Source organism: Protopterus annectens, chromosome 1.part0 (assembly GCF_019279795.1).
Source record: "Protopterus annectens isolate FY-2018-M chromosome 1.part0, PAN1.0, whole genome shotgun sequence".
Lineage (NCBI taxonomy): Eukaryota > Metazoa > Chordata > Ceratodontiformes > Protopteridae > Protopterus > Protopterus annectens.
In genome coordinates, this window is record NC_056725.1 from 591,961,553 (window position 1) to 591,986,400 (window position 24,848).

General features: G+C 46.2%; 1 protein-coding gene across 1 annotated transcript in view; it reads right to left on the minus strand.

The window, feature by feature from the left end:
• RAB3GAP2 (RAB3 GTPase activating non-catalytic protein subunit 2) overlaps nt 1–24,848 on the minus strand; it is a 2,949,955-nt gene that overhangs the window by 284,672 nt on the left and 2,640,435 nt on the right. The window contains exon 30 of the mRNA XM_044061656.1: nt 24,131–24,205. Within this exon, the coding sequence (XP_043917591.1) occupies nt 24,131–24,205 (75 nt within the window). The remainder of the gene's footprint in view (nt 1–24,130; nt 24,206–24,848) is intronic.

Here is a 24,848-nt window from a genome sequence, read left to right on the forward strand (position 1 = left end):
TTTTGGTTTGTTCTGAGAGATACTCTATCAGCATGGAAAATCATGTAAGGTGGTCTGATAGATAATGCTTGAAGTTCTGACACTCTGCGGGCAGAAGTAATGGCCACAAGAAAAATAGTTTTCCAGGATAAACATTTGAGATCACAAGAATATGCTGGTTCAAAAGGGGGAAGAATAATTTGAGACAGCATAAAGTTTAAATTCCAGAGAGAATAGGGAGTTTTGATAGGAGGTCTCATGTGAAGAATGCCTTTAAGAAAAGTCTTAGATAATTTATGGCCCATAACACTTGAGCCACTAAACCCAAGGTGAAAATTTGAGATGGCAGCTAACTGGACTCGAACTGTAGCAGCTGCTGCCCCTTCCTTAAAAATCTTTGTCAAGAATTCTAAAATAGATGATAGCGGAGCTCGGAGAGGGTCAATTTTCTGCGTGTTGGCTCAAATTGAGAACCTTTTCCATTTACTGCCATATAATTTCCTGGTAGATGGCTTGTGAGAAGACAAGAGAATTTTGTCTTGTATCTTCTGAAATTGAATGAAGCCTGGCAATTAGGGGAAGTGGATTAGCCAAGCAGTCAGTTTCAGGGACTGCAGTGAAGGATGGAGGTCCCCTCACGGGTGCGTCAGAAGGTCTGGAAGTGGGTCCAGGATCCATGGATCTTCCAACAGATGATGGTGGAGAAACTGGAACCAAATCTGTCGAGGCCAGTAGGGGGCTATGAGAATAACAGTCCTTCCCAGCGACTTTGCTTTCTGTAAAAATCTGGGTATGAATGGGAAGGGTGGAAATGCATAAAGGTGACCCGGGGGCCAATCGTGTAAAAGTGCATCTCTCGGGGGATGACCGGGCAGTGGTATCAGGGCAAAGTAGCTTCTGCATTTTTAATTGATGTGGCTGGCAAAGGAGACACAGCAAGGCTGGCCCCATTTGCGGAAAATCAACTCCGCAACCTGTTGTTTGAGAGACCACTCGTGAGGGAGCAATATCGGCCTGCTTAGCTTGTCCGCTATCATGTTGGATTTCCCCAGGATGAACGTTGCTAACAGAAAACACTGGGATGACACAGCCCATTGCCAGACCCTGTGGGCTTCTCGACAAAGGGGGTAAGACTTGGTTCTGCCTTGCTTGTTCAAGTACCAGACTACTGACATGTTGTCCATCTGAATTGCAATAGTTCCTAGAGGGAGAGACAGTCCTGAAAGTACTGCAATGCCAGAAGTACCGCTCTCAACTCTAGAACAATGATGTGCAGATGTGATTCTTGATCTATGTGCCTTGGGCAGCCTTCTCCTGAAAATGCCCCCCCACCCTATCAGGGAAGCGTCCGTGGTCACAGTGGCTACTGGGGGGGGGGGGGGACAAAGGCTCTTCCGATTGTGACATTAAGAGATGTCAACCACCACTGAAGGTTTCTTTTGCAAGAATCAGTGATGAGAATCATGTGGTCCATCGGTAGTTTCTGGTATGACCACTGAGCAAAGAGGAGCCATTGAAGAATTTGCATATGCATCCTTGCGAGTGGTATAGCTAGGATTGCTGCGATCAAACCTAGCACCTTCAATACCTCTGCTGCTGTAGCTTTGTTCTTTGACACCAGTGAGCCGATGTGTTGGCAGAGAAGTGAGACTCTTTAGATAGGAAGACGTAGAGTGGTAGTTGAGGTATCTATCTCTGCTGCTATAAAAGCGGTTTGCTGCGATGGCGATAAAGCAGACTTTTCGAAGTTGATTGTAATGCCTAATTGATGGCAGGGTGTCAGAGTGTATTGTGTTGCCTGAGTCAACTGATGCCTGGTGGTAGCGGTGAGGAGCCAATCATCTAGGTATGGTAACACCTGGAATCCTAGACATCTCAGGTGAGCCGTGACCACTGCCACGCATTTGGTGAACACTCTGGGGGCTGTAGTGAGGCCAAAGGGCAGGGCTCAAAACTGGTAATTATTGGCTTCCAGCCGGAAACGCATTTGATCTCTGGAAAGTCTGTTGATCTTTATGTGATAGTACGTGTCCTTGAGATCTATGGAGCACATTCAATCACCTTTCCCTAGGAAGGGAAGAATGGACTGAAGTGTGACCATTCGGAACTTCTCTTTCTTTACGAACTGGTTGAGTCTGTTGAGGTCCAAGATAGGTCTCCAGTCCCGTTTTCTTTGGTACCAAAAAGAATCTTGAGTAAGTTCCGAATCCAACTTGGTCTGCTGGGACTGGTTGGATGACTTTTTTCCTAGCAATCTGTGGACCTCTACGGTTGCTTCTTCCCTGAGATTGGGTGGAACATCTGGGATTCTGTTTACAGGAATGGGAGGGGATGAGAACGGTATGAAATATCCTCTGGAAATGATGCTTTGTACCCATGTATCTGATGTCATGTTCAGCCAGGCTTCTGGGTACAAAGACAAGCGACCCCCGACTGCTCCAGAGCCGAACATTCGGGACCCCTTTCAGGGGCGCTGGTAGGGTTGACCTGAGAACTGACCCCTGTCACCCTGTTGCTGCGGACCCCCTATGCCACGGGGGCGGTGTCTTCTGTTATAACCCCCTCCTCTGCCTTTAGAGGGGGTTTCTCCACGTGTGTCCTGAAAGGCTCCCTGTGCTTTTCGGAACCACATTTTCCCTCCCCTAGGGCCCTTGGTGTAGGGCCGAGTAGGGGTAGAAAAACGGACTCCAACGGCAGATAAGGTCTTGCCTTCCTGCTCACACCTGGTTAAAGTTTCCTTTACTTTAGGCCCAAACAAAGATGAGCCATCGAATGGGGTGTTGATAAAGGAAGACTTAAAGGGTTTCTCAAAGAAACAGAGACGCATCCAGGCTTGTCTTCGAAGAGCAATGCCCGAACTAGCAGCTCTACTCGAACCATCAGCTGCATAGCATATGAGACGCATGGACGAGTTTACCACTGAGTTTAGGGTTGCGAGCTGGGCGTTGACTTTATCAGCCACCCCTGCAGCTACCATACCCTGGAGAGTATCTGCTAGCTCTTTCAGGAGATCTCTTTGTAGTCTCGTAAAGTGGGTTAAGTAGTTCAGTGATCGCAGAGAAAAAGTCGCTGAACTAAACATGCGCTTCCCATATCTATCCATGACCCCAGAATCTCTGTTAGGAGGATGGATAGATGTGGATGTCTCAGACACTTCCTTTTTGGTGGCTGCAGCTACCACCATGTCATCAACATGGACTCCCTTTGTCAAAAATGGCTTGTCCACTGGGGCAGACATGAATTTATTGGGCTTACGAGGAACAGGTTCCATGGTCTCCAGTGACTCCCACGCCTTACGGCATCGTCAGTAGGTGTCTTGGACTGCCAATCAACCCTCTGGCTAAGGATTTCTAGTATCTCTGCAAAGGAGATATCCTCAGAGGGGGATCGAGGGGACCTTTCTGAGTCATCCAAGTCCATGTCAGATGTCAAAGACTCCTGTGGGGAGTCTAAGTGCCACCTGTTGCACAGTCTCTTCCTGGACACCTCCTCAGTGGGTGGAGACAAAACTCTCCTCATAGCATCGAAGGCACCATGGCTCTGATGAGAAGGAGTGGACGGACCTGAGAGTACCGTCCGATCCTCCCGCACCGAAACCCTGGGCTCTGAGCCCGAGGTAGGAGCAGAGCTCTTCCTAGCCAAAGCCCCGAGAGGAAGAGTCAGCACCGACAAATCGGTTCGACTATCCTCCCCGGATCCAATGGGAGAGCGTCGGCTTCTAGAGTCCTCGGTCGGTGCCGAGGACATCCGAATAGATGGAGCCGATAGCACCGGTGCGGATATCGGTTCCAAGGGTTCGACAATCATCGGTTCAGTTTCCTTCATCTCCGTGAGTCCAGTATGGCTCGGAGGAGTAGACAAATCTGGTTCCATGGTCTTCGGCACCGACGAGCTGGTCGGGGCCGACAACAATTTGGCAAGTCCTGGTGCCGTAAAAGCTTCTGCACTAGCCAATCCATGTCCAAATCTCAAAGGCTGACTGAGGACTTAGATGAATGCACCAAAGGTGCTGACTGGAGCAGAGGAGAAGAGGGAACTTCAGAGACAGGCTCCAATACTGAGAGCTGGCTCCGAATCGAAGGTAGACTCGATTCCGAGGGCTGTGGAACCAATGGCCTTCACTCTGACGTTTTTGTCTTTTTTGCCACTTTAGGATCCAAAGATTTTGTGGATTTGGAGGATGCGCTAGTACCCTCATGGCTACTCAATGCCTCTGAAAAGGAATGCTGTAGTAATCCCCTATCTATAAGCTTCCTTCTTCTCTCCAAGAGGACTCTTGAAGAAAAGGAATGGCAAATGCTGCAAGTGTCTTGGAGGTGTTTAGCCCCCAGACAGTAGACACACTGAATGTGTCTGTCAGTGACAGACATTTTCTGCCCACAATCTGGGCATTTTTTGAATCCCGATTTAGGATGGGATTTTTTCTTGTCATCCAACATAGTTAAGTAAAACAAACCAGTATACTGCAAAAAGTAAGACAATAAGGTCCTTACTTAACTTGTAAAGACCCACAAAACAACTAACCCCAATCCGGCCACTATCTATAACAAATAACTATAGATTACAAATATAGGGCTAAAGAGGCCCACAGAGAAAAACCCTGACTATTAGAAAAAGATTAATAAGTCTAAATAGGGCTAAAGGCCCACACAAACCAACTAAGCCAACAGGGCACTAACTATCTAAAACTATAGATTCTATTATCTAATTATCAAACACTAACACACAACTATCTTATGAAAACCAAAAAAGAAAGTATTTTTTTTTTTTTTTTTTTATAAAACTTGCTTTTTTTTTTTTTTTTTTTAATCACAAATGGTCCGAGCTAGCTGGATCACCAAGATCTCTCTTGCCGTGACAAACTAGATCTGGGGTAATTCCAGCAGTGCATTGTGGGATAAGGGGCTTGGTCTCGAGCTACTGGCAAACCTTGAGCTTTGCTATCGGCCATGTCGGAGCCGAAGATTGGCTCCAAACCCACAAGTGAGAATAAACGGCGAGATTTAACAACTTCACAGCTATGGGTACCTTGCTGTACTTGTTTTCCTTAGCCTAAAACTTACAGATGTGATAGGCATTATTATGCAGTATCAAAGAAAACAAATTCCTAAAGTATAATTAAATTTTAGTGCTCCCAGAAAATAGAATAAGACAGAATAGGACAGAAATGCCATAAAGTGGGAGAAAAGTACAGTTTTGTACCTACCATAAATGTAAATGTTCGAGTGTTCACACTGCTGCAGTCATCAGACTTGGGTTATCTGCTGTCAGGCGGTCCCGCAGTCGGCCCGAGTTCCAAAGTCTTGGTCCGGCATCGGTTGCTGTCACTTCTTCCCTGACGTCAGTGCGACAGGGGTAAAAAAGAGGCAGCCAACGCCATTTTCTTCAGTTTTTCTTGCCCCAGATGTCAGGTGCCCCCAAATAGGAAGGTAATACATAATCCTAAGTAAATTACCTAAGTGGAAAACAACAGCTACAGCTGTAAGCAAATTCACCATATAGAAATACATCTTAGAGATTGTATAAACAGGGAGCTATAGATAAAACCCAGGTAAAAAGAGGGGAAGGAGGGAGGGAGGGTAACCTGGACTGCAGCAGTGTGAACACTCGAACATCTACATTTATGGTAGGTACAAAACTGTACTATGTTCATCGTGTTACACTGCTGCAGTCATCACACTTGGGTTGAATCCCAAAGCTAAGGCTGGGCGGTTGGTACTAAACAGGGTTTGGAGAAGGTAGTAGGCCCTGCAGAACTGCAGTGGGAAAGCCAGCTCTGGTTTTTGAGTATAGAGGTAAGTGGTAGTGCTTGGTGAAGGTGTGCACTGAACTCCAAGTTGCAGCTTCCAAAATATCCTTGGTTGGTACCCCTCTGAGGAAGGTTGCCGATGTTGCTGTAGCCCTGGTGGAATGAGGCCTAATGTTACCAGGTACAGGTTTCCCATGGTGTGTGTAGCAGAAACGGATACAATGTCCTATCCATTTTGAAATGGTCTGTTTTGATATAGGCTTTCCTTGAGATCCTGCAGCATTGGATACAAACAGATGATCAGATTTTCTGAAAACCTTTGTTTTATCCAAGTAGAAATGTAATTGCCTGTGAATGTACAAAGAGTGTAGGAGCCTTTCCCCTTTATTCTGGGGGTTTGGATAAAGGGTGGGTAAATGAATGGTTTGGTTTAGAGCCACACTGGATACTACCTTTGGCATAAAGGAAGGGTTAGTTCGTAAAGAGACTCTGTCTTGATGAAAAATGATGAAAGGCTCCACTGCCATTAGGGCTTGTAGCTCTGAGACTCTTCGTGCTGAAGTTATTGGTAGCATCAGGGCAGTTTTCCATGATAAAAATTGTAAATCAGTTGAAAAAGCTGTCTCGAAGGGCGGTAGTGTAAGTTTTTCCAAAACAAAATTGAGGTCCCAAGTTGGTGTTCTTCGGGGCGGTCTTATGTTCTTAGCCCCTCTGAGGTACTCTTAATAATGGATGTGAAAAAATAGGAGGATCCGTGTTGTAATGAGCTGAAATAGCTGAAGCGTGGATCTTTATAGATGAAAAGGAAAGGCCTTCGTGCAACATCTCAGTTAAATATTGCAGAATCTGAGGAATATTTGGGACAAGAGGATTTTGGCCTTTAGCCTGGTTCCAGGCGCAGAATCTTTTCCATTTGTCTGAGTAGGTTTTCCTGGTGCTGGGTCTCCTGGCCTCCAGAATGACATCCATAACAGCTGTAGAGAGAAATGTTGACTGGTTGTTTAGATAATCTGCCATGCAGCCAGATTTAAAGTCTTGAGCTGGATGTGTAGAATCTGATTGTTTTGCTGAGTCAGCAGGTGAGGTATTTGAGGTAAAATCCATGGTGGGCCTTGAGCCATGGTCCTTAATATTGGATACCAGTGTTGGCGTGGCCAGTCTGGAGCAATGAGCATCATTTGTGGCCTCTCTAATCTGGCTTTTAGCAGCACCTTTGCCAGAAGAGGCAGTGGAGGAAAGGCATACACTGTTAGTGTTTTCCAACTGAATGAGAGGGCGTCCACTTTCCAAGCTAAAGTGTGGTATATCCTTGTGCAAAACTTTCGCAGTTGGTAGTTTTGTGGGCAGGCAAACAGATCTATGTCTGGGCTTCCCCATTTTTGAGTTATCATTGCGAATACTTGTGGGTCTAGTTTCCACTCGTGAGGATCCATGATATTTCTGCTTAGTTTGTCTGCCAATGTATTTTTCTTTCCTGGCAGGAATTGTGCTTGTAGTTGAACTTGGTAGGTCAGTGCTGTGTTCCACAAGGTCATTGCTTGCCTGCATAGGGAGTAGGAATGTGTGCCCCCTTGTTTGTTTATGTACCATCTTTACTAGAAGTTGTCCTGGATGTAGTAGGTCCTTGAAAGCTGTTAGGGCATTTTGTACAGCTAGCATCTCTTTTTGATTGATGTGGAGATGCATTTGATCTGCAGACCATTTGCCCTGAATACACTGTCCTGCCATGTGTGCTCCCCAGGCGTAATCCGATGCATCTGTTGTCATTGTTTGCCTGGCTGTGGGCAAGGTGAAAGGCTGACCCTTGTTGAGGAGACATGCCTGAGCCTACCACAGAAACTCCTGTTGAAGGCAGGGAATTAGTGGTATTATTGTTTCCAAGCTGTGGCTGTGTTGAGTCCATACGCTTTTCAGGTACCATTGTAATTTCCTCATAAGCAGTTTGGCATATGGTATTAGTAGTATGCAAGATGCCATGAATCCCAAGGCCTGCAGAATTTTTCTTGCAGGGAGTTGGGTCTTTGTTGCCATCATTTTGAAGTATTGAGTCAGTTATCCTTGTTTGTCTGGCGTGAGATAAGCCATCTGGGCCGTTGTATTTAAGCTGGCACCCAGGAATATTATGTCTTGTGAGGGCACTAGTTTTGACTTCTTTTCGTTTACTGTGTACCCTAGGCAACTTAGTAGTTTTTTATTTATTTTATTTATTTATTTTACATTTGTTTACCGGGATAGTCCAACTGGATATATGTCCATTTTCAGTGGAGACCCGGGGAGAAAAGCTCCAACAGGATAACATCAGTTTCTTCAAAAATATACACACAGATTATTTACATCACAAACGCCAGATGTTTTAAAAGAATGTCCTTGCTGTCTGCTTGAATAAGGCAGTCATCCAGGTATGGATATATTTGGATTCCTCTTTGTCTGCAGTATGCAATTACTGGTGCCAGGCATATTGTGAAGACCCTGGGTGCAGTAGATAAGCCAAAGGGCAGTGCAGAGAATTGGTAATGAGCTGTACCTGCTATAAATCAGAGGTATCTTCTGCAATTTTGTCTGATAGGGACATGCAGGTATGCCTCCTTGAGGTCCAACGTTACTAGCCAAGCCTTCTTGCCCAGCATGGGAAGAAGCTGCTGTAGTGTGAGCATCTTTAATTTGGGTACTTCCAGGTATGTGTTTAGAATTGAAAGGTCCAGAATGGGTCTCCAGGTTTTGTCCTTTCGGGGAACCAGAAAGAGTCTTGAGTAAAATCCTTGTCCTTGCTCCTGTGTAGGAACCTGTTGAATGGCTCTCATGTCCATGAGTGCTGTAATTTGTCTTTGAGCCTCTGCCTGTTGATTTGATGGCAGGTTTGGCATTCCTTTTATCCTTGGTAAAGTGTGAAAGTGGAACCTGTATCCTTGAGTTACAATATTTAGGACCCATTTGTCTTTTGTGATGATGTGCCAATTGTCTGCAAAAAGTGCAAGTTTTCCTCCCAAGGGAGCAGCCAAGAGTGATTTGCTTGGCAGTCTGAGGGGTAAGTCATTGAGATTGTCTTCTGACAGTTTGAGACCTGTCTTCTACTTTCTGGGTTGTGGCACCCCATTGTTGTGGCTTATAAGAGCCTTGTGGCTGACCTCTGCCCCTTGGGCGTCTGTATTTGCCCCTCTGAGGTCTGTCAGAAGTTGGGAAGGACCAGTTTTTGGTTGGCCAATTTCTGCTGAAACGAGGGGGGTTGGACCTGTAAAAAAATCCTTGACTGTCTGCAAAGATTTTGCCTTATCCTCCATTTTCTTTAAAACCTCTTCTGCTTTCACACCAAATAAAACATCCTGCTGTAAGTGTGCATCCAATAACTTTGCTTTAACATGATCAGGTAAAGTTTGTTCTTTTAGCCAAGCATGCCTACGAATGACAGACCCTGTTACAGCTGCTCTGCAAGAAGCTTCCAATGAACCAAATCCACATTGCAAAGTAAGTTTTCCCACTTGTTCTGCTGCATGCAACAAATCTTGCATTTCCTTGTAATCAGGCTGCTCTGTATGTGTGCTCATTTTTTGTTTTAATTGAGACATCAAATATTGTTGATATTTCAGCATGTGAAACTGGCAATTTAAGGCCCTCATAGCTAGAGTAGCTGAGGTATATACTTTCTTTCCCCATCTGTCTAGTGCTCTAGAATCCCTTTCAGACGGTACAGGATTTTTAGCAATAGAGGCCTTAACCCCTTTGGGACCCTGGGAAATGGTTTCTGGGTCAGCAACAGGGCTTTTACATAGGAATTTATGTGAGTCAGGGACTCTGTAGTATCTGTCTGGATTGGCTGGTGCAGGAGGTAATGAATCTGGGTTAAGGCTAGATCCTGAATAAACATCATCCACAATGTCTAACACAGGTGGAATAGCAAGGGGTCTGTGCTGGGGTAGTAAGAGGAACTCTCGGGGCCTTTTCTTAGAATCAGAGTAATCCTGGCCTTCCCAGTGGAAATGTTCACTCATGGTATGTAAAGTTTCCCCAAAGGAGTAGTCTTCTGGGGGAGATGCTGAAGGAATAGACTCTTCAGCATCAGGGTCTTCATAAGGGGGAAAAAGAGTACTCCTGTTCCTCAGAAGAATCTGAGGTAATGGAAACCTGGTCAGAGGTAGCGTAGTCCTCCTCCTGTCTAGGCCTTTTGTCAAGTGGGGGATGGGAACCCCTGATTAGGGTAATTAAGTTTTCGGCCATCTTAAGCATCTGTTTCTTAGGCATGGGGCCTTGCACTGGAGACTGCTGTACAGGCTTCCTTACTTTTAAAGGAGTTTTCAGTATTGCAAAGGATTTAATAGTAAGTGTAGTCGGTCTGAAGACACCTTTAGCAACTGACGGCCTTTCAACTGCACTGGGATCCCCATCAGCCATGGAGTCGGAAGGGCCTAAAGATAAAGGCTCTGGAGGCCCTGCAATCTCCGCTTGGGAGTCGGATGCAGGCTGGGGTTCTAAATCAGCGGTCATCAGGGGCTGCATAGGCGCCTCACTGAAAACCGGAGAACTGGCGACTGCCCTAGCAGAGGCCTCGGTGTCTGGTTTGGGTCTCGGCTGTCTGTCCTTATCTTTGCACTTTTTATGCATCCCGGTCGTCGGTTGCTCCGACGGCATGGTATAATAAAATTTTCTACCAAAATAATGTCAGGCGCAATCAAACCGACGTTTAATAATTCGTTTGTTAAACCTAGCACAAAACCGACAACCTGTGACATCGTGGTCTGGGCCTAGGCAAGGGATACAATAAGAATGAAAATCCTTATGAGGTATTTGCTTCCCACAAGAAATGCAATTATTAACTTTTTCTGACATCGGACTGAGGCAAGAAAAGGTTACCCAATGGGGTACTTAGCTTTATTGAAGACTTCGGTCTGAAATTCGATTTGAAAATCTCAGGAGTTGGCCGACCGGCACTTGCAAACTGCTTCTGCTTCGGGCACCGCGCGGCAAGAAAGACTGGAGAAAATGGCGTCGGCTGCCTCATTTATACCCCTGTCGCACTGACGTCAGGGAAGAAGCAACAGCAACCAACGCTGGACCAAGATTTTGGAACTCGGGCCGACTGCGGGACCGCCTAATGGCAGATAACCCAAGTGTGATGACTGCAGCAGAGTAACACGATGAACATCTGTTAAGTCATGCTTTTTTCAAATATGTGAAAAGGATAGGGATCATCAACTAAGGAAAGAAATACACTGCTGGGAAAGGAAATTTTGCATTTATCATGCAATTGTCTTTTAAGGGCAACATCTGGAAAAGCAACACTAGAAGAAGCCACCACAAGTTAGCTTTGATGACTTCAGTTCTAAGCAAATTAACAACTCAAGCACAGCTTTACCATTTTTTATAAGCATGCATACGTATGTGCCAATACTACAAACAAAGCCCTAACTACAGGCAGAAACTGAATCCATCTACCTGTAAAAAACCTTACCATAAACTTCTATACAATCTAAATTAATACTGCTGAAAAAAAAATCTTATGCAATGTTATCAAAGAGTTAGATAATTTCAAAATGTAATAATGCAATGATCTGAATAATGACCTAAAGGAAGATTATCAATTTTTATTTAACTGCAATTTCATAAAAATAGCACAAAAGCTTCTAAACAGGTATCACTTTCTTGATTTCATAAAAAATAATTAAAGGTTATGTCTTAAAATAACTTGGCATCTGTGTTGTCTTCCCTATTCCATCCTCATGATGGGGTCTCAGATCCAACCTTTGGATCTGACTTGGCCACATTCTACAGACTTGGATCTGACTCTCACGCTACTCCCTCTTACCCACAATGCACTACATCCACCCAAGTACCTCAGATCGAGTTTGCAGCTTCTATACATCCAATACCCATACAGCAAAGTAATGGCAGAAGAAGCTCAGATATGGGACATAAGAGTCCTTTCATAATCCAGGTTCCTCTAGAAGAAGAAGGCGGGGGATGCCTGGGTGGGAAAGTGAGGAGGAATGAAGGAAGACAACACAAACGTCAAGTTATGTTAAGACATAACCTTTAAATCTGATGTTGTCTTCTTCACTCTTCCTCATGATAGTCAGAGCCCCCAGATACGTAGATCCCAGGTGGCCCTTATGGAAGAATATGCCAGAGCACCACCGGACCAGAGGAGGCCCTGCTCCTGGATAGGATATCCAACTTGTAGTGTGATACAAAGGTATGACTGTTGGACCATGTCAATGTGCAAATGTAATCAATGGAAGTTCTAGACTAGAAGGCCGTAGGGGTAGCCATAGCTCTGGTGAAATCTGCCTTGGAAGGTCTAGATAATTCTGATCCCTTGGATGAGTAAATGCACAAGATGCAGTCAGGTAATTTTAGATATTGCTTGTCCTAGTCTATTAGATGAGAAAGCTATGTAAACCTGATCTGACTTAATGTGTTGTTTGGTTCTGTGCAGTTAAAAACGGAGTTGTCTATGAACATCTAGAAGATGGAGAATATACTCTCCCTTATTACAGAAACTGGAAAAGAAAACTGGTAATTAGATGGATTGATTAATATTGTTCTTGATAGCTATCAGACTGGTGCGTAAGAACACACTGTCTTTATGAAAAAGTATGTAAGGAGGTTTGGAGGATAAGGCTTGTAGTTCAGAAATCCTCTTAGCAGAAGTTATAGCCACCAGGAGGATTGTCTTCCATGACATAAACTTCATGTCACAACTTGCTACTGGTTCGAAGGGTCCCTGGGTCAAAGCCTGCAACACAAGAGTGAGGTCCCAAGGGGGAGATGGGTCTTTAATTGGAGGCCTTAATAACAAAACACCTTTCATGAAGTATTTGCATAGTCTAAAAGTGAACAGAGAATGGGATTGACTTGCAGTATGAAAATTGGAAATAACAGCTAATTGTAGTTTGATAGTCGAGAAGCTAGCACCTTTGTCGGAAGGGGTGCTAAGATATAAGACACCTGAAACTGGTGCTGAGAAAAAATCACTGCTCCTGCTTGTGGCCCAAATAACAAATCTCTTCCACATGCTGGTACAGACTTTTTTAGTGGAAGCTTTTTGCGATTCTAGAAGAATTTTTCTGACCAGGGGACTTGAGCCTGGACTGGCTCACTAAGGTTGGAAGTGGAGAAACCAAGCAGTCAATATGAGGGCTTGAAGGTTCGGATGCTGCATCCCTGATGGATGAGAAAGGTCGTCATGATTTGGCTCCAGAATCTAAGGAGGATATTTCAGATGAGAACATAGGAAGGGGGCCAGCAAGGCGCAATGAGGATGAGTGAACTCTTCAACCTGTTTGCCTTCTGAAGAAACTTTGGATGAGCGGAACAGGAGGGTAAGCATACAGGAGACCCAGGGGCCTATCATGGACTAGTGCATCCCTCAGGGACTCCCCCAGAGGAGGGCTCAGAGTCAAGAACTTGCGGCATTTGTTATAGAGGGGAGATGCAAACAGGTTGTAGGAAGGCTGACCCCAATGGCTGAAGATCATGTTCACCACTGATTGATTGAGGGGCCACTCGTGCTGAGCCATGAGCGATCAGCTGAGTCTGTCCACCAGATCGCTGGTTTTCCCCGGGATATGTGTTGCAACTAGAAGGCAATCTGAAGATATCATCCATTCCCACACCCTCATGGCCTCCCTGCACAAGGGGTAAAAACGGGTTCCTCCTTGTTTGTTGACGTACCACAAAACAGACATGTTGTCAGTGTGTACTGCAATAGTCCCAGGGGGAGAACATCCTGAAAGGCTTGCACCGTTACAAGGACTGCTTTCATTTCTAGGACACTGACATGCAGCCTGGTCTCAGACCATCTTCCCATTGTAATGCCCCCACCCCCACCTGAACTGGGAAGTGTCCATGGTCATGGTGGCTATGGGGGGGGGGGGTGTTGTTCAAGAATGGTCTGTCTAGAATGACTTTTGTCTGACTGACTTCACCAACGGAGGTGACACCTGCAAATAGGAGTTGACCTGATTTGAAGGGACAACGGCTGAGAGAGGATGGACCACTGTGTCGCTAGCATCCAGTGGAGAACCTGCATGGAAAATCTGTCTAGAGGGACTAACAGGATGGTTGCAGACATGGATCCTAGGATCCGCAGGATCAATGAAGCCAAGGGGGTCTGTTGGGCTAATAATTCCTGCACCTGATTTCTCAAAGTGGTTACTCAATGTGAAGGAAGAGAAGCTACCTGATCACTTATGTTGAGCTGCGCACCTATGAATTCCAGGTTCTGTACTGGAGTAAGGTTGGATTTACTCATGTTTATGGTGATGCCCAGGGAGTGTGATAACTGGATTAAGTAATCTCTGGCTTGGATTAGCCGATGCCTTGTGGAAACATTCAGGAACCAATCATCTAAATAAGAAAACACATGGAATCCCCTTAGCCTCAAGTGAGCCACTACCACTGTCATGCATTTGGTGAACACCCAGGGGGCTGTGGACAGCCCAAAGGGCAGTGCTCTGAATTGGTAATGACTAGCTCCCAGCCAGAAGAGCAGTTATCTTCTGGACCACCCGTCTATTTTGATATGATAGTATGCATCCTTGAGATCTATTGAGCACATCCAGTCATTCTTGGTTAACAGTGGCAGTATGGACTGAACCATAACCATTCGGAATCTCGACTTCCCTTATGTATTTGTTCAATTTGCTTACAGGCAGGATGGGTCTTAGGTCCCCTGTAAGAAGCAGGAGTAGGTTCCAAATCCTCTTTATTCGGTTGGGACCTCTTGGGTGACTCTCTTTAGCAACAGTTGTTAAATTTCCTGTGCTGTCTGTTCCCTTTGACTGGGTGGCACGTCAGGAAGGCTTTTGGAGTTTGTGGGAAGAAGAGAAAAGGGAATGTGATAATAATGCTTAGCACCCAACAGTCAACTGGGTCCAGGCTTTTGGGTGCAAAGCTGGTCAGCCCCTGACTGCCTCCAGAGATGGACAGTTGGGCAGCGCTTCAGAAGCACTGGTAGGGCTTATCAGGAAAGGATTCCTTAAAGCCCTGGTTCTGTGGACCCCCTCTGCCTCTAGGGTGGCGTCTTCCATCAAACCCTCCCACTCTGTCTCTGGAGGAGGGTTCCCAGCGTGGGTCCTGGAAATGAAGGCCCTTGGGATTTACAAAACAAGAGGTTATGTACTCACCATAACGTTCGCTCACCATAACGTTCGATGTATGTAGTTCATCTTGCCTCACATTCTTACCCGTGGGTTCGGAGCCAAATATCGGCTCCGACTCGGCCAATTTTACTAGCTCAAAGTCTCTCATTGGCTGGGCTAAGTGGGTATCCCATGGTGCACTGCTACATATCCCCAGATCTAGTTTGCTGCGAAAATCATATGCACTCCATACACACATCACATCCATATAAACAATAAACTAATCAAAGGGACTCTGTAGGTGACAACCTAACCTCCAAATCCTCCAGGCAGGGGGAAGGTGGGAGGGTAAGTAAGAATGTGAGGCAAGATGGACTACATACATTGAACGTTATGGTGAGTACATAACTTCTTGATGTTATGTAGTCCTATCTCGCCTACATTCTTACCCGTGGGACAGCTTCCCTAGCACCTACATCCTGGGTGGCTCATAGGAAAATACTCCTGAGAACTGTGGAGCCAAAGGAAGACCTGCCCCTGGAGACCACGTCCAATTTGTAATGAGAAACAAAAGTGTGAGGAGAAGCCCAAGTAGCTGCAGCACATATATCATCCATTGACAATCTAGCTTGATAGGCTGTGGATGTAGAAACAGCCCGAGTAGAATGTGCCTTGACTGGAAATGGCAAATTTTTTCCTCCTGCCTGACAGATGAAAGAGATACAACTGGCTATCCATCTAGACAGTGTGACCTTAGATACCGAAGAACCCATTTGGTTTTCCGAAAAGGAGACAAAGAGTTGGTCAGATTTCTGGATATCTTTTGTCTGGTGTAGATAGAAGTGTAACTGTCTATGTACATCCAATTGGTGAAATCTAAATTCTGCCTTTTTAGAAAAGTGGGGGAAGAAAACAGGCAACTCAATGGACTGATTCATGTTAGACACGGAAGCCACTTTAGGAAGGAACGAAGGGTTTGGTCTAAGAGAGACCCTGTCTTTATGGAAGATTAAATATGGGGGTTTGATGGAGAGGGCTTTAATTTCTGAAACCCGCCTTGCTGAAGTGACTGCTGTTAAGAATGCTGTTTTCCATGTCAAGAATTTTAAATTCACAGGTAGCTGCAGGCTCAAATGGTGGTAGAGTAAGGGCTTGTAGAACAAAATTGAGATCTCAGGGCATGACGGGTTCGGACACTGGGGGACAAAGCAACAGAGTACCTTTAAGGAATGCTTTGCACAGTCTGTGTGCCATGAGACTAGGTTCATTCGCTACATGGAAATTAGATATCGCCGCCAGCTGAACTTTGATGGTGGCTGATGTGGACCCCTGATAGAAAAGCATAGAAAAGATCTCCAGAACTGAATCTATTGGAGCTGTGTAAGGATCAATGCCTCTAGTATGTGCCCAGATAGAGAACCTTTTCCATTTACTAGAATAAATCTTTCTAGTGGATGGCTTATAAGAGGAAGATAATATATGGGACCACTTCTGGTAAAAAATGATGATGTCTGACTAACGATGGAAGTGGAGTAGCCAGGCTGTCAACCGGAGAGTCATCAGAGAGGGGTGGAACTCTCCCGACATGTGTGTCAGTAAGTCTGGTTGAGGGTCCAGAATCCAAGGAGTGTCCACAATGTATGGTTGAATAAAGGGGAACCAGACTTGACAAGGCCAGTGTGGAGCAATCAGAATCATTCTGCTTCCCAAGGATTGCACTTTCTGAATCACCCACGACAGCAGGGGAAACAGAGGGAAAGCATAAAGCAGACCAGAGGGCCAGTCGTGAACCAGAGCGTCCCTGGGTGATTCCCCCTGTTGGGGGGATCAACGTGAAGTAGTTGCTGCATTTCGCATTGAGAGGGCTGGCAAAAACGTCACAGCAAGGCTGACCCCATCTGCTGAAGATTCGCTCTGCAACCAGGCGATTCAGGGACCACTCGTAAGGCATAAGGATAGCTCTGGTTAGCCTGTCCGCTATTACGTTGAACTTCCCTGGAATGTGCATTGCCAACAGAAACCGATGGGAAGCTATTGCCCAATGCCACACTCACATAGCCTCTCCGCAGAGAGGGTAAGACCGGGTTCCCCCTTGCTTGTTGAGATACCACACACTACTGACATGTTGTCTGAGTGTATCGCAACAGTCCCTAGAGGAAGAACTTTCTGAAGTGCCTGCAACGCAAGAAGCACTGCTCTCATCTCCAGGATGTTTATATGCACATGTATCTCATGTTCCTGCCACGTGCCTTGGACTGTCCTGCCAAGATAATGCCACCCCCACCCCATCTGGGAGGGGTCCGTGGTCACCGTGGCAACAGGGACGGGTGGAACGAAGGGCGTTCCCCCGTTCAAATTGTTGGTGCACAGCCACCAATGGAGGTCTAGCTTGCACCTGTCCGTGAGTAAGATGGGATAAGATAGTGGGAGTCTTTGGAGAGACCACTGAACAAAGAGGAGCCATTGAAGAAGTCTCATGTTTAATCTCGCTAGAGGGACCAACATGATAGTTGCTGCCATCGTCCCTAGGAGTTGGAGAACCAGTCTTGCCTTCACTTGTCTCAGGGGCATCAGCATGTGTATTTGTTGTAATACTGTGATCCTTTCTTGTGGTAAGAATGCTCGCATTCGAATGGTGTCTAAATCTGCTCCTATAAAGGTGACACGCTGTGAGTGCAATAAGGCAGATTTTTCCCAGTTTATTGTTATGCCCAACTGGTGACATAGATTGATGGTAGCGTCCCTGGTCTGAACTAGTTGATGCCTGGTGGGGGCGGTAAGGAGCCAGTCGTCCAAGTATGGAAACACCTGGAATCCCTGACATCTCAAGTGAGCCGTCACCACCGCCATACATTTGGTGAACACCCTGGGGGCTGTGGTGAGACTAAAGGGCATGGCTCGAAATTGGAAGTGACTGGCTCCCAGCCGGAAGCATAGGTGACTCCTGGACGCTCTGTCCATTTTGACATGGTAGTAAGCATCCTTGAGGTTGATGGAGCACATCCATACCTCCTCTCCCAACAATGGGAGAATCAACTGTAGTGTGACCATATGGAACTTGGACTTGTGTACGTGATTGTTGAGCTGACTGAGATCTAGTATGGGTCTCAGGTCCCCTGTTCTTTTCGGCACCAAAAAGAATCTTGAGTAAGTCCCTAATCTGATTTGGTCTGAGGGGACACACGTTGGATGGCTCCTTTTTCTAGCAGCTGCGAGACCTCTGAGGCTGCTTGATCCCTTTGACTGGGTGGAACATCTGGGATTTTTCTGATTGGCGAGGGTACTGAAGAGAATGGAATGAGGTAACCTCAGGAAATTATCCGTAATACCCATCGGTCCTGGGTAATGCTCTCCCAGGCTTCCGGGTATAAGGAAATTCGACCCCCGACTGGCTCCGGATAAGCGCAGTCGGGCACACCCTCAGGAATGAGAGTATGGAGAGCCACGGAAGGAGTCGCGGTCTCCTGAATTGCAGGGGCCCCCTCTGCCTCTGGGGTGACATCTCCCTGAATAACCCCCCCTCCCCTGCCTCTGGAGAGGGGTTCACCTTGTGCGGCAGGAAAAAACCTCTGTGATTTCTTGAACCACACCCCCCCCCCCACTGGGCCTTGGGATAAGGCCTAGTAGGAAGGGAAAAATGGACCCCTACGGCAGACAGGGTCTTTTCCTCTTGCTCGCACCTGGTGAGGGTGTCTTTCACTTTGGTCCCAAACAAGGAGGAACCATCAAATGGGGCATCAGTGAAGGAAAACTTGAAGGCCTCCGCAAAGTGAGACAGGCGCAGCCAGGCTTGCCTTCTAAGGGCGACTCCTGAGCTTGCTGCCCTACTCACTCCCTCGGCTGTATACGAAATGAGCCGCATGGATGAGTTAGCAATGGAGCTGAGGGTAGAGACCTGGGCGTTAACCATCTGAGCCACCGCCTCAGGTATGTTACCCGCAAGAGTATCTCCCAACTCTTTGAGGAGATCTCTCTGGAGCTGAGTGAAGTGAGACAGATAATTCAGCGACCGTAGAGTGAAGGTTGCGGAACATAGGTATGCTTCCCGTACCGATCCATGGTCCTAGACTCCTCGTTAGGAGGATGGACGGATGAAGAAGACACTGCTACTTCCTTCTGGGTGGCTGCCGCCACCACCATGGCATCTACAGGGATTCCTTTTGACAGAAACTCTTTGCCCTGAGGGGCGGAAAGGAATTTGTTGGGACATCTGGGCACGGGCTCCACAGAATCGGGGTTTTCCCACACTCTTCGTTAAATGAGGTCAAGAAGTTCATCGAAGGGTGGAGACACCCAGGAGGAGGAGGGTTGAGCGCCAAAAGTCTTAAGGAATACTGACTCCTCCTCGGAAGGAGCTTTGGAAGGCCAGCCACCTCTCTGTTTCAGTATCTCCAGGATATCGGAGAAGGAAACATCATCAGAGGGGGACCCTTCCCATTCCTCGAGGTCAGTATCAGAGGTGAGGGACTCATCCTGGGAGTCTATGTGCTTCCTCTTGTACAATTTCTTTCTAGGAGGCTCCTCAGGCACGAACTCTGGGAGACCCTCAGAAAGTTGGGGACTGCTCGTGGGGGTATCTTTAGGGCCTGGCGCTCTACTGTCCATGGATAGGTGAGTATCAGAAGCTCTCGTCGGGGTGGTGGGGGATGGAATGACCGACCAGGGTGATATAGCTGACGATCTGGCCAGCTCACTCCGCATGGCCTCGAAGGCCGATCCCCCACGAGTCTCAGGACCGGTCGGCCTCCAAGGCTACGACCGGGGCCGGGTACCCACAAGCCGATGCACCGAGTGGGAGACTCGGAACCAACAGATGTCCCGAGGTACCCCCTCTGGCCTGACCAAAGAGACCCGAGTCCCGAACCCTGTGGATGGAACTGACATGGTCGGAGCCGAGGTCGGCACCGATAGACCCTGAGGGGGGTATCTTAGCCGGTGCAGGAACATCACTCGGAGCTGAGCATACTGGCTCAGACGACAAGGATGAGCTCGGAAGAGGAATCATCGAAACGGTCATAGGAACTGTCTTCGGATCCGAGTGGGGCGGAGCCAAGAACAATTTAGCCAGCACCGGCGAATGCAGGAGCCTCTGTACCATCCTATCAACATCCAAATCAGAAAGCCTGGAGGATTTGGAGGAGAGCGATGGAGATTGGGATCTCTTGTCAGGTGAACCATGCATCACGCTGGGCGACCGGCTCCGAATGGGTTCAAGAATGATAGGAGCCAACGCCAATTAAGTTAACACTGATACCTCCTGCGGCCCCGAGGACAGTGGAGCCGAGGAGGTAGAATCCAATACAGTAATCTTCTCCGGGGGCTCCGAAGAGGCAGATGGAGCCGGAGACCTTTTCTTAGCCTTGGAAACTTTGGATTTTGACTGAGAACTGGAAGCTGAGTCTATAGCTTCCTCAAACGATGGTTTTAGCAGTCCCTTTAATATTAATTTATTTTTCCTCTCCTGGAGCACCCTAGGACTGAACACGTGGCAAAAGCTACACAACTCCTGTAAATAGATGGCTCCAAGGCAGTAGACACACACAGTGTGTCCATCCGTGATGGACATCTTATATCCACACTTGGAACATTTTTTAAAGCCAGAAGGCTTATGCTCCTTCTGATCCTTAGACATCCTATAACTAGCGCTAAGCGAAACCACCTAGACACAAATCACAAGAAAGGGCGGGAACAACACAAAAGTGGAAACACCAGAAAGAAACTCTACTCGACACAATCTAAGAACCTCTAACTGAAACAGTTCTTCTAGGGGACACACACACAAACACAATCACACTAAAGTTTATCTAACAACAGAGGGGAGGACTAGGTCCTCTAACTAAAATGGGCCTAGCCCGCTGGAACAGTTAGGGATACCAAAAAACACAACTACCACACTCAAACACAGCAACAAGAAATAGCTATCAAAATAGCTTTTGGGTATGAACTATCAAATTTCTCTAAGAGAAATAGCAAAAAGAAGGTACTTAGCCACAGCCAAGCAAGACCACGTCCGAGATACACAAGTGGCAAATGAGATATGGGGATATGGAGCAGTGCACCATGGGATACCCACTTAGCCCAGCCAATGAGAGACTTTGAGCTAGTAAAATCGGCAGAGTCGGAGCCGATATTCGGCTCCGAACCCACGGGTAAGAATGTAGGCGAGATAGGACTACATAACATCCACATTTTCTTTCCTCCAAGTTGGTTTCGTGAGAAGGACCTCTGGGGGGGGGATAGAAAACTTGATTCTAACAGCAGAAAGGCTCTTCCCATTCTTTTTGCTGCGGGTAAGTGTACCTAGAACTGACATCCCAAAAAGAGAGGCGTCATTGTAAGGGGCATTCACAAATAACATCTTAAAGGGCTCCGCAATATCAAATAGCCTCAATACAGGCATGCCTCCTTAGGGAAAGCCCTAAACCGGCTGTTTGTGAGGTGTCCTCCCCTCCGTGGTATGGGAGATTAACCTCATCAATGATTTGGTGATGGGCGAAAGAGTGGTCAGCTTGGGAGAAACCTTATTAAATTCCTCTGCAGGAATGGACTCAGAGAGAGGCTGACAGTTCCTTGATCAGATCTCTCTGCAGCAGAGTAAAATGAGCCAGGTAGTTCAACAATCTCAATGCAAAGATGGCTGAGGCATAAACGCAATTCTCAATCTTGTCCAGCAATCTGGAGTCCTTGTTAGGCAGATGGACATTAGCAGTTTCTTCTACCAACTCTTTCTTAGTGGCTGCCGCAACCACAATGGCATCAACTACGGGACCCTTACTCCAATGTTTCCTATGTGGGGGGGTACCAGAAACCTATCGGGTCATTTGGGTAATGCCTTGATGGTGTTCGGTTCCTTCCATACCTAGTAGGACACTGAGTCAACCACGTCATCTGCCCGGGGGGCGGGTCACCCAAGATGTAGATGGGACCATTCCGAATGCCTCCATGAAAACTGACTCCTCAGAGGAAGGAGGCTGGGCAGACCACCCACTTTTTAGGATCTCTAATATGTCCCCAAAGGAGATGTCTTCAGGTGGGGATCAAAGGGATCCTTCTCCCTCATCAAAGTCAGGTTCCTCAGTTAAAGACTCCAATGGGGAGTCAACATGCTTCCTTTTGCACATCTTCTTCTGAGGGACTTCCTCATCTGGGTACTCTGGAGCAGTATCGGAAGAAGGGGATCCTTGGAGGCCAGTCAGGACAGGAAGACTAATTGCAGGACGAGTGGGACCAAGGCCTGGAACCAATGAGGGTACTGGGGTGGATTGGGGAACATATGCCATCGGTTCTCCAACTTGGGAGAAAACCCTTTCCACTATCTGAAAGGCTAAAGGACCAGAAGAAGCCCTTTCCATCTCCCCAAAGCCAAAACTACTGAGGAAAAGCAAGCAGGACTCACCTCAGATCCACGGACCCCAGAAGGGATTGGTCCCAATCTGTCGAGTGCCAAGATGCCTAAGGGAAGGGACGGCTCAGAGAAGGATGGAGCCAACCCCAGTCCTCCGGACCCAACACCAACACCACAGCTCTGAGACTCACTCTGCTCTGAAAAGGGTGGAACAGGGCTAGTCAAAGGCATCCTCGGTGTCAAAGAAGGAAGATTCTGTGCCAAGCCTGGCATGTAAGGTAGTCCCAAATCCTGGGACTACAAAACCGAGGGGCAGATCAGAGAAGGAATCCTGATGGAATGGCCAGGGTAGCTCATGGAAATGACAGGGGATGGAGCTGAGACTACCCCCATCTGGATCTGGGCCTTAAGAAATCTCATCATCCTGTCCATATCCACCTCGGACCAGCTTCTGGAGGACATGGTTGAATGATTTGACTTGGACAAGAGCGCAGGAGACCTCATCAATGTCCTCGGATTTGGAGGTATGGGATCCAACATAGCAGCCGATGAAGGTGAAGGAGAGATGGTAATAATATCCCCCAGATCCACAGGATCCGAATGAGGTGGTGATTTCTTTGGGTCCCAAGGATTTGGGTGCAAAGATTTCTTAGGCTTCTTAGCTTCAAGAGTGTCCCTCAGGGAAGTGGGGCAGGACCTCTTTTTTGACTCTTTAGCAGCAGCAGGAGAGGAAAAAGACGCCACAGAAGAGGTCTGAGCTTCTGAGCAGAGGAGGGAAGAAGGCCCCTAAGAATTAATTTATTCCGATGGCCAGCTAAAGCCCACTGACTGATGGCAGTATAAATGTTACAATCCGCTTTCAAGTGGTCAGCTTCCAGGCAGTACACTCACTCCTTGTGGGTATCTTGGTTGGGCATTTTATGCCCACAAGAAGTGCAGCATTTAAAGCCGGGTGAGGGTTCATCATCCATAACCGAAAAAATAGTCAAAAACCAACTGTCACCAATTGAAGAAAGCTAACGGGCTAGAAATACAGGTAAGCTTTAACTCTTAAGATTAACTTTATATTCCTAACTGTAACTGTAAAGTTAACTTTAAATGTAACCTAAAATTTAATGTAAATGTAAGCTAGAGAAAACTAAGGATTAACACTAGAAGTGAATAATGCTAGCAGAACTCTGCAGGAAGAAAATGTACGCATACGCCCACTCTGCAAAGAAAAACAGGAGGGAGGACGTACAGAATCCACTTAAGGATAAACTAGCAAAAGAACTTTGAAAAACTCTATCCATAGCTTGAGTGCATGAGATCCGCATCCGGTACACTGAAGCAGCAAACCAGACCTAGGGTACTTGGGTGGATAGTAGTGCATTATGGGTAAGAGGGAGGAGCTGGGAGGAGCTTGAGAGTTGGATCCAAGTCTGGAGAATGTGGCCGAGCCGGATCCAAGATCCTATCATGAGGAGGAATGAAGAAGACAACATCAGATCACAAATGTTCTACACATGAAAGCATGCCCATAAAGAAGAAACTTGGGGAATGCTCATAAATACAGAAATATCTTAAGCATACATCACTTTCATTACAGTGCCCTTACAAAGCTTAAGTGATTGCACGTGTCAGGTAAAACATAAATGGAAAACAAAACATAGCAAACACATAATAGCAGAGCAGCAGGAGCACATTTGAAAAAAAAAAAAAAAAGAAACTTAATACTGGCTACAATATCACAGGTAAAATGCTCTAGTTTCCTATACTCAACTGCTTTGCATATTAAGATATTCAAGCAACTATTCTGTAGTTTGAGAAAGACATATCCATGTAATCAGTGAATAAGGGTAATTTGCTGATCTTACCTAACTCTTAAATCATTTAACAGACTCCGATTAGAGAGCAGTTTGCAGCAACTTATTTTAACCATATTGTTAGAATATTTTACTAACATCAATATCTATACAAAGCACAAAGTATTACAGTGTTTACCTCCATCAGTTTTTGCAGCAAGTGTGTGCAAGAACCAAGAAATGAAGCCATCGCAGTGTCACTCATACCGACATCCTGGTGAAGACAAAAATAGCATTTTAAATCATCAGAACAACTAACAGGTATCTATTATAATCATCAGAACTATTAGTAGTAGGTATCGATAGTAAGTTTTTAAATCAGAATTATACCAAAAACAAATGTAAATTATGGACTTAAGAGAAAAATAACAAACCAAATGGGAAGTTGTACAGTACCACTCTGTACTTGTGCAGAAAAACTCTTATTAATGCTTTGATAAATAAATAATGCACTAATATAGTCTGTAAGGCCAATCAAACAGTTAAAGCCACAATCAGTAAAGAAAAAGCCAAACAACTTGCATCTAAATATGCTTAACACATATGTGGAGTGAAATGCAGCTTTAAAAGTCACTGGTGTCTACTGTGTTCTGAAGGATGTGCTTCCACCAAATGGAACAGCAAACGTTTCAATCTCCATATTCTGTCAGGGCTTGCTGTAATATCTCTTTCTCTTTTCCTCTGAAAGCATTGCTTTTCCATTCTCTTGTGTAATGATCAAAACTCAAAAAATAATTTCAGGATCTCAAGATTCAGCCACAGAAAAAGGATGATAATATCACTGAAACCATATGCCTGATGCCCCCATAACAACAATGTGTCAGCCTTTGAAAACACACTGCTGTAGGACTTACACT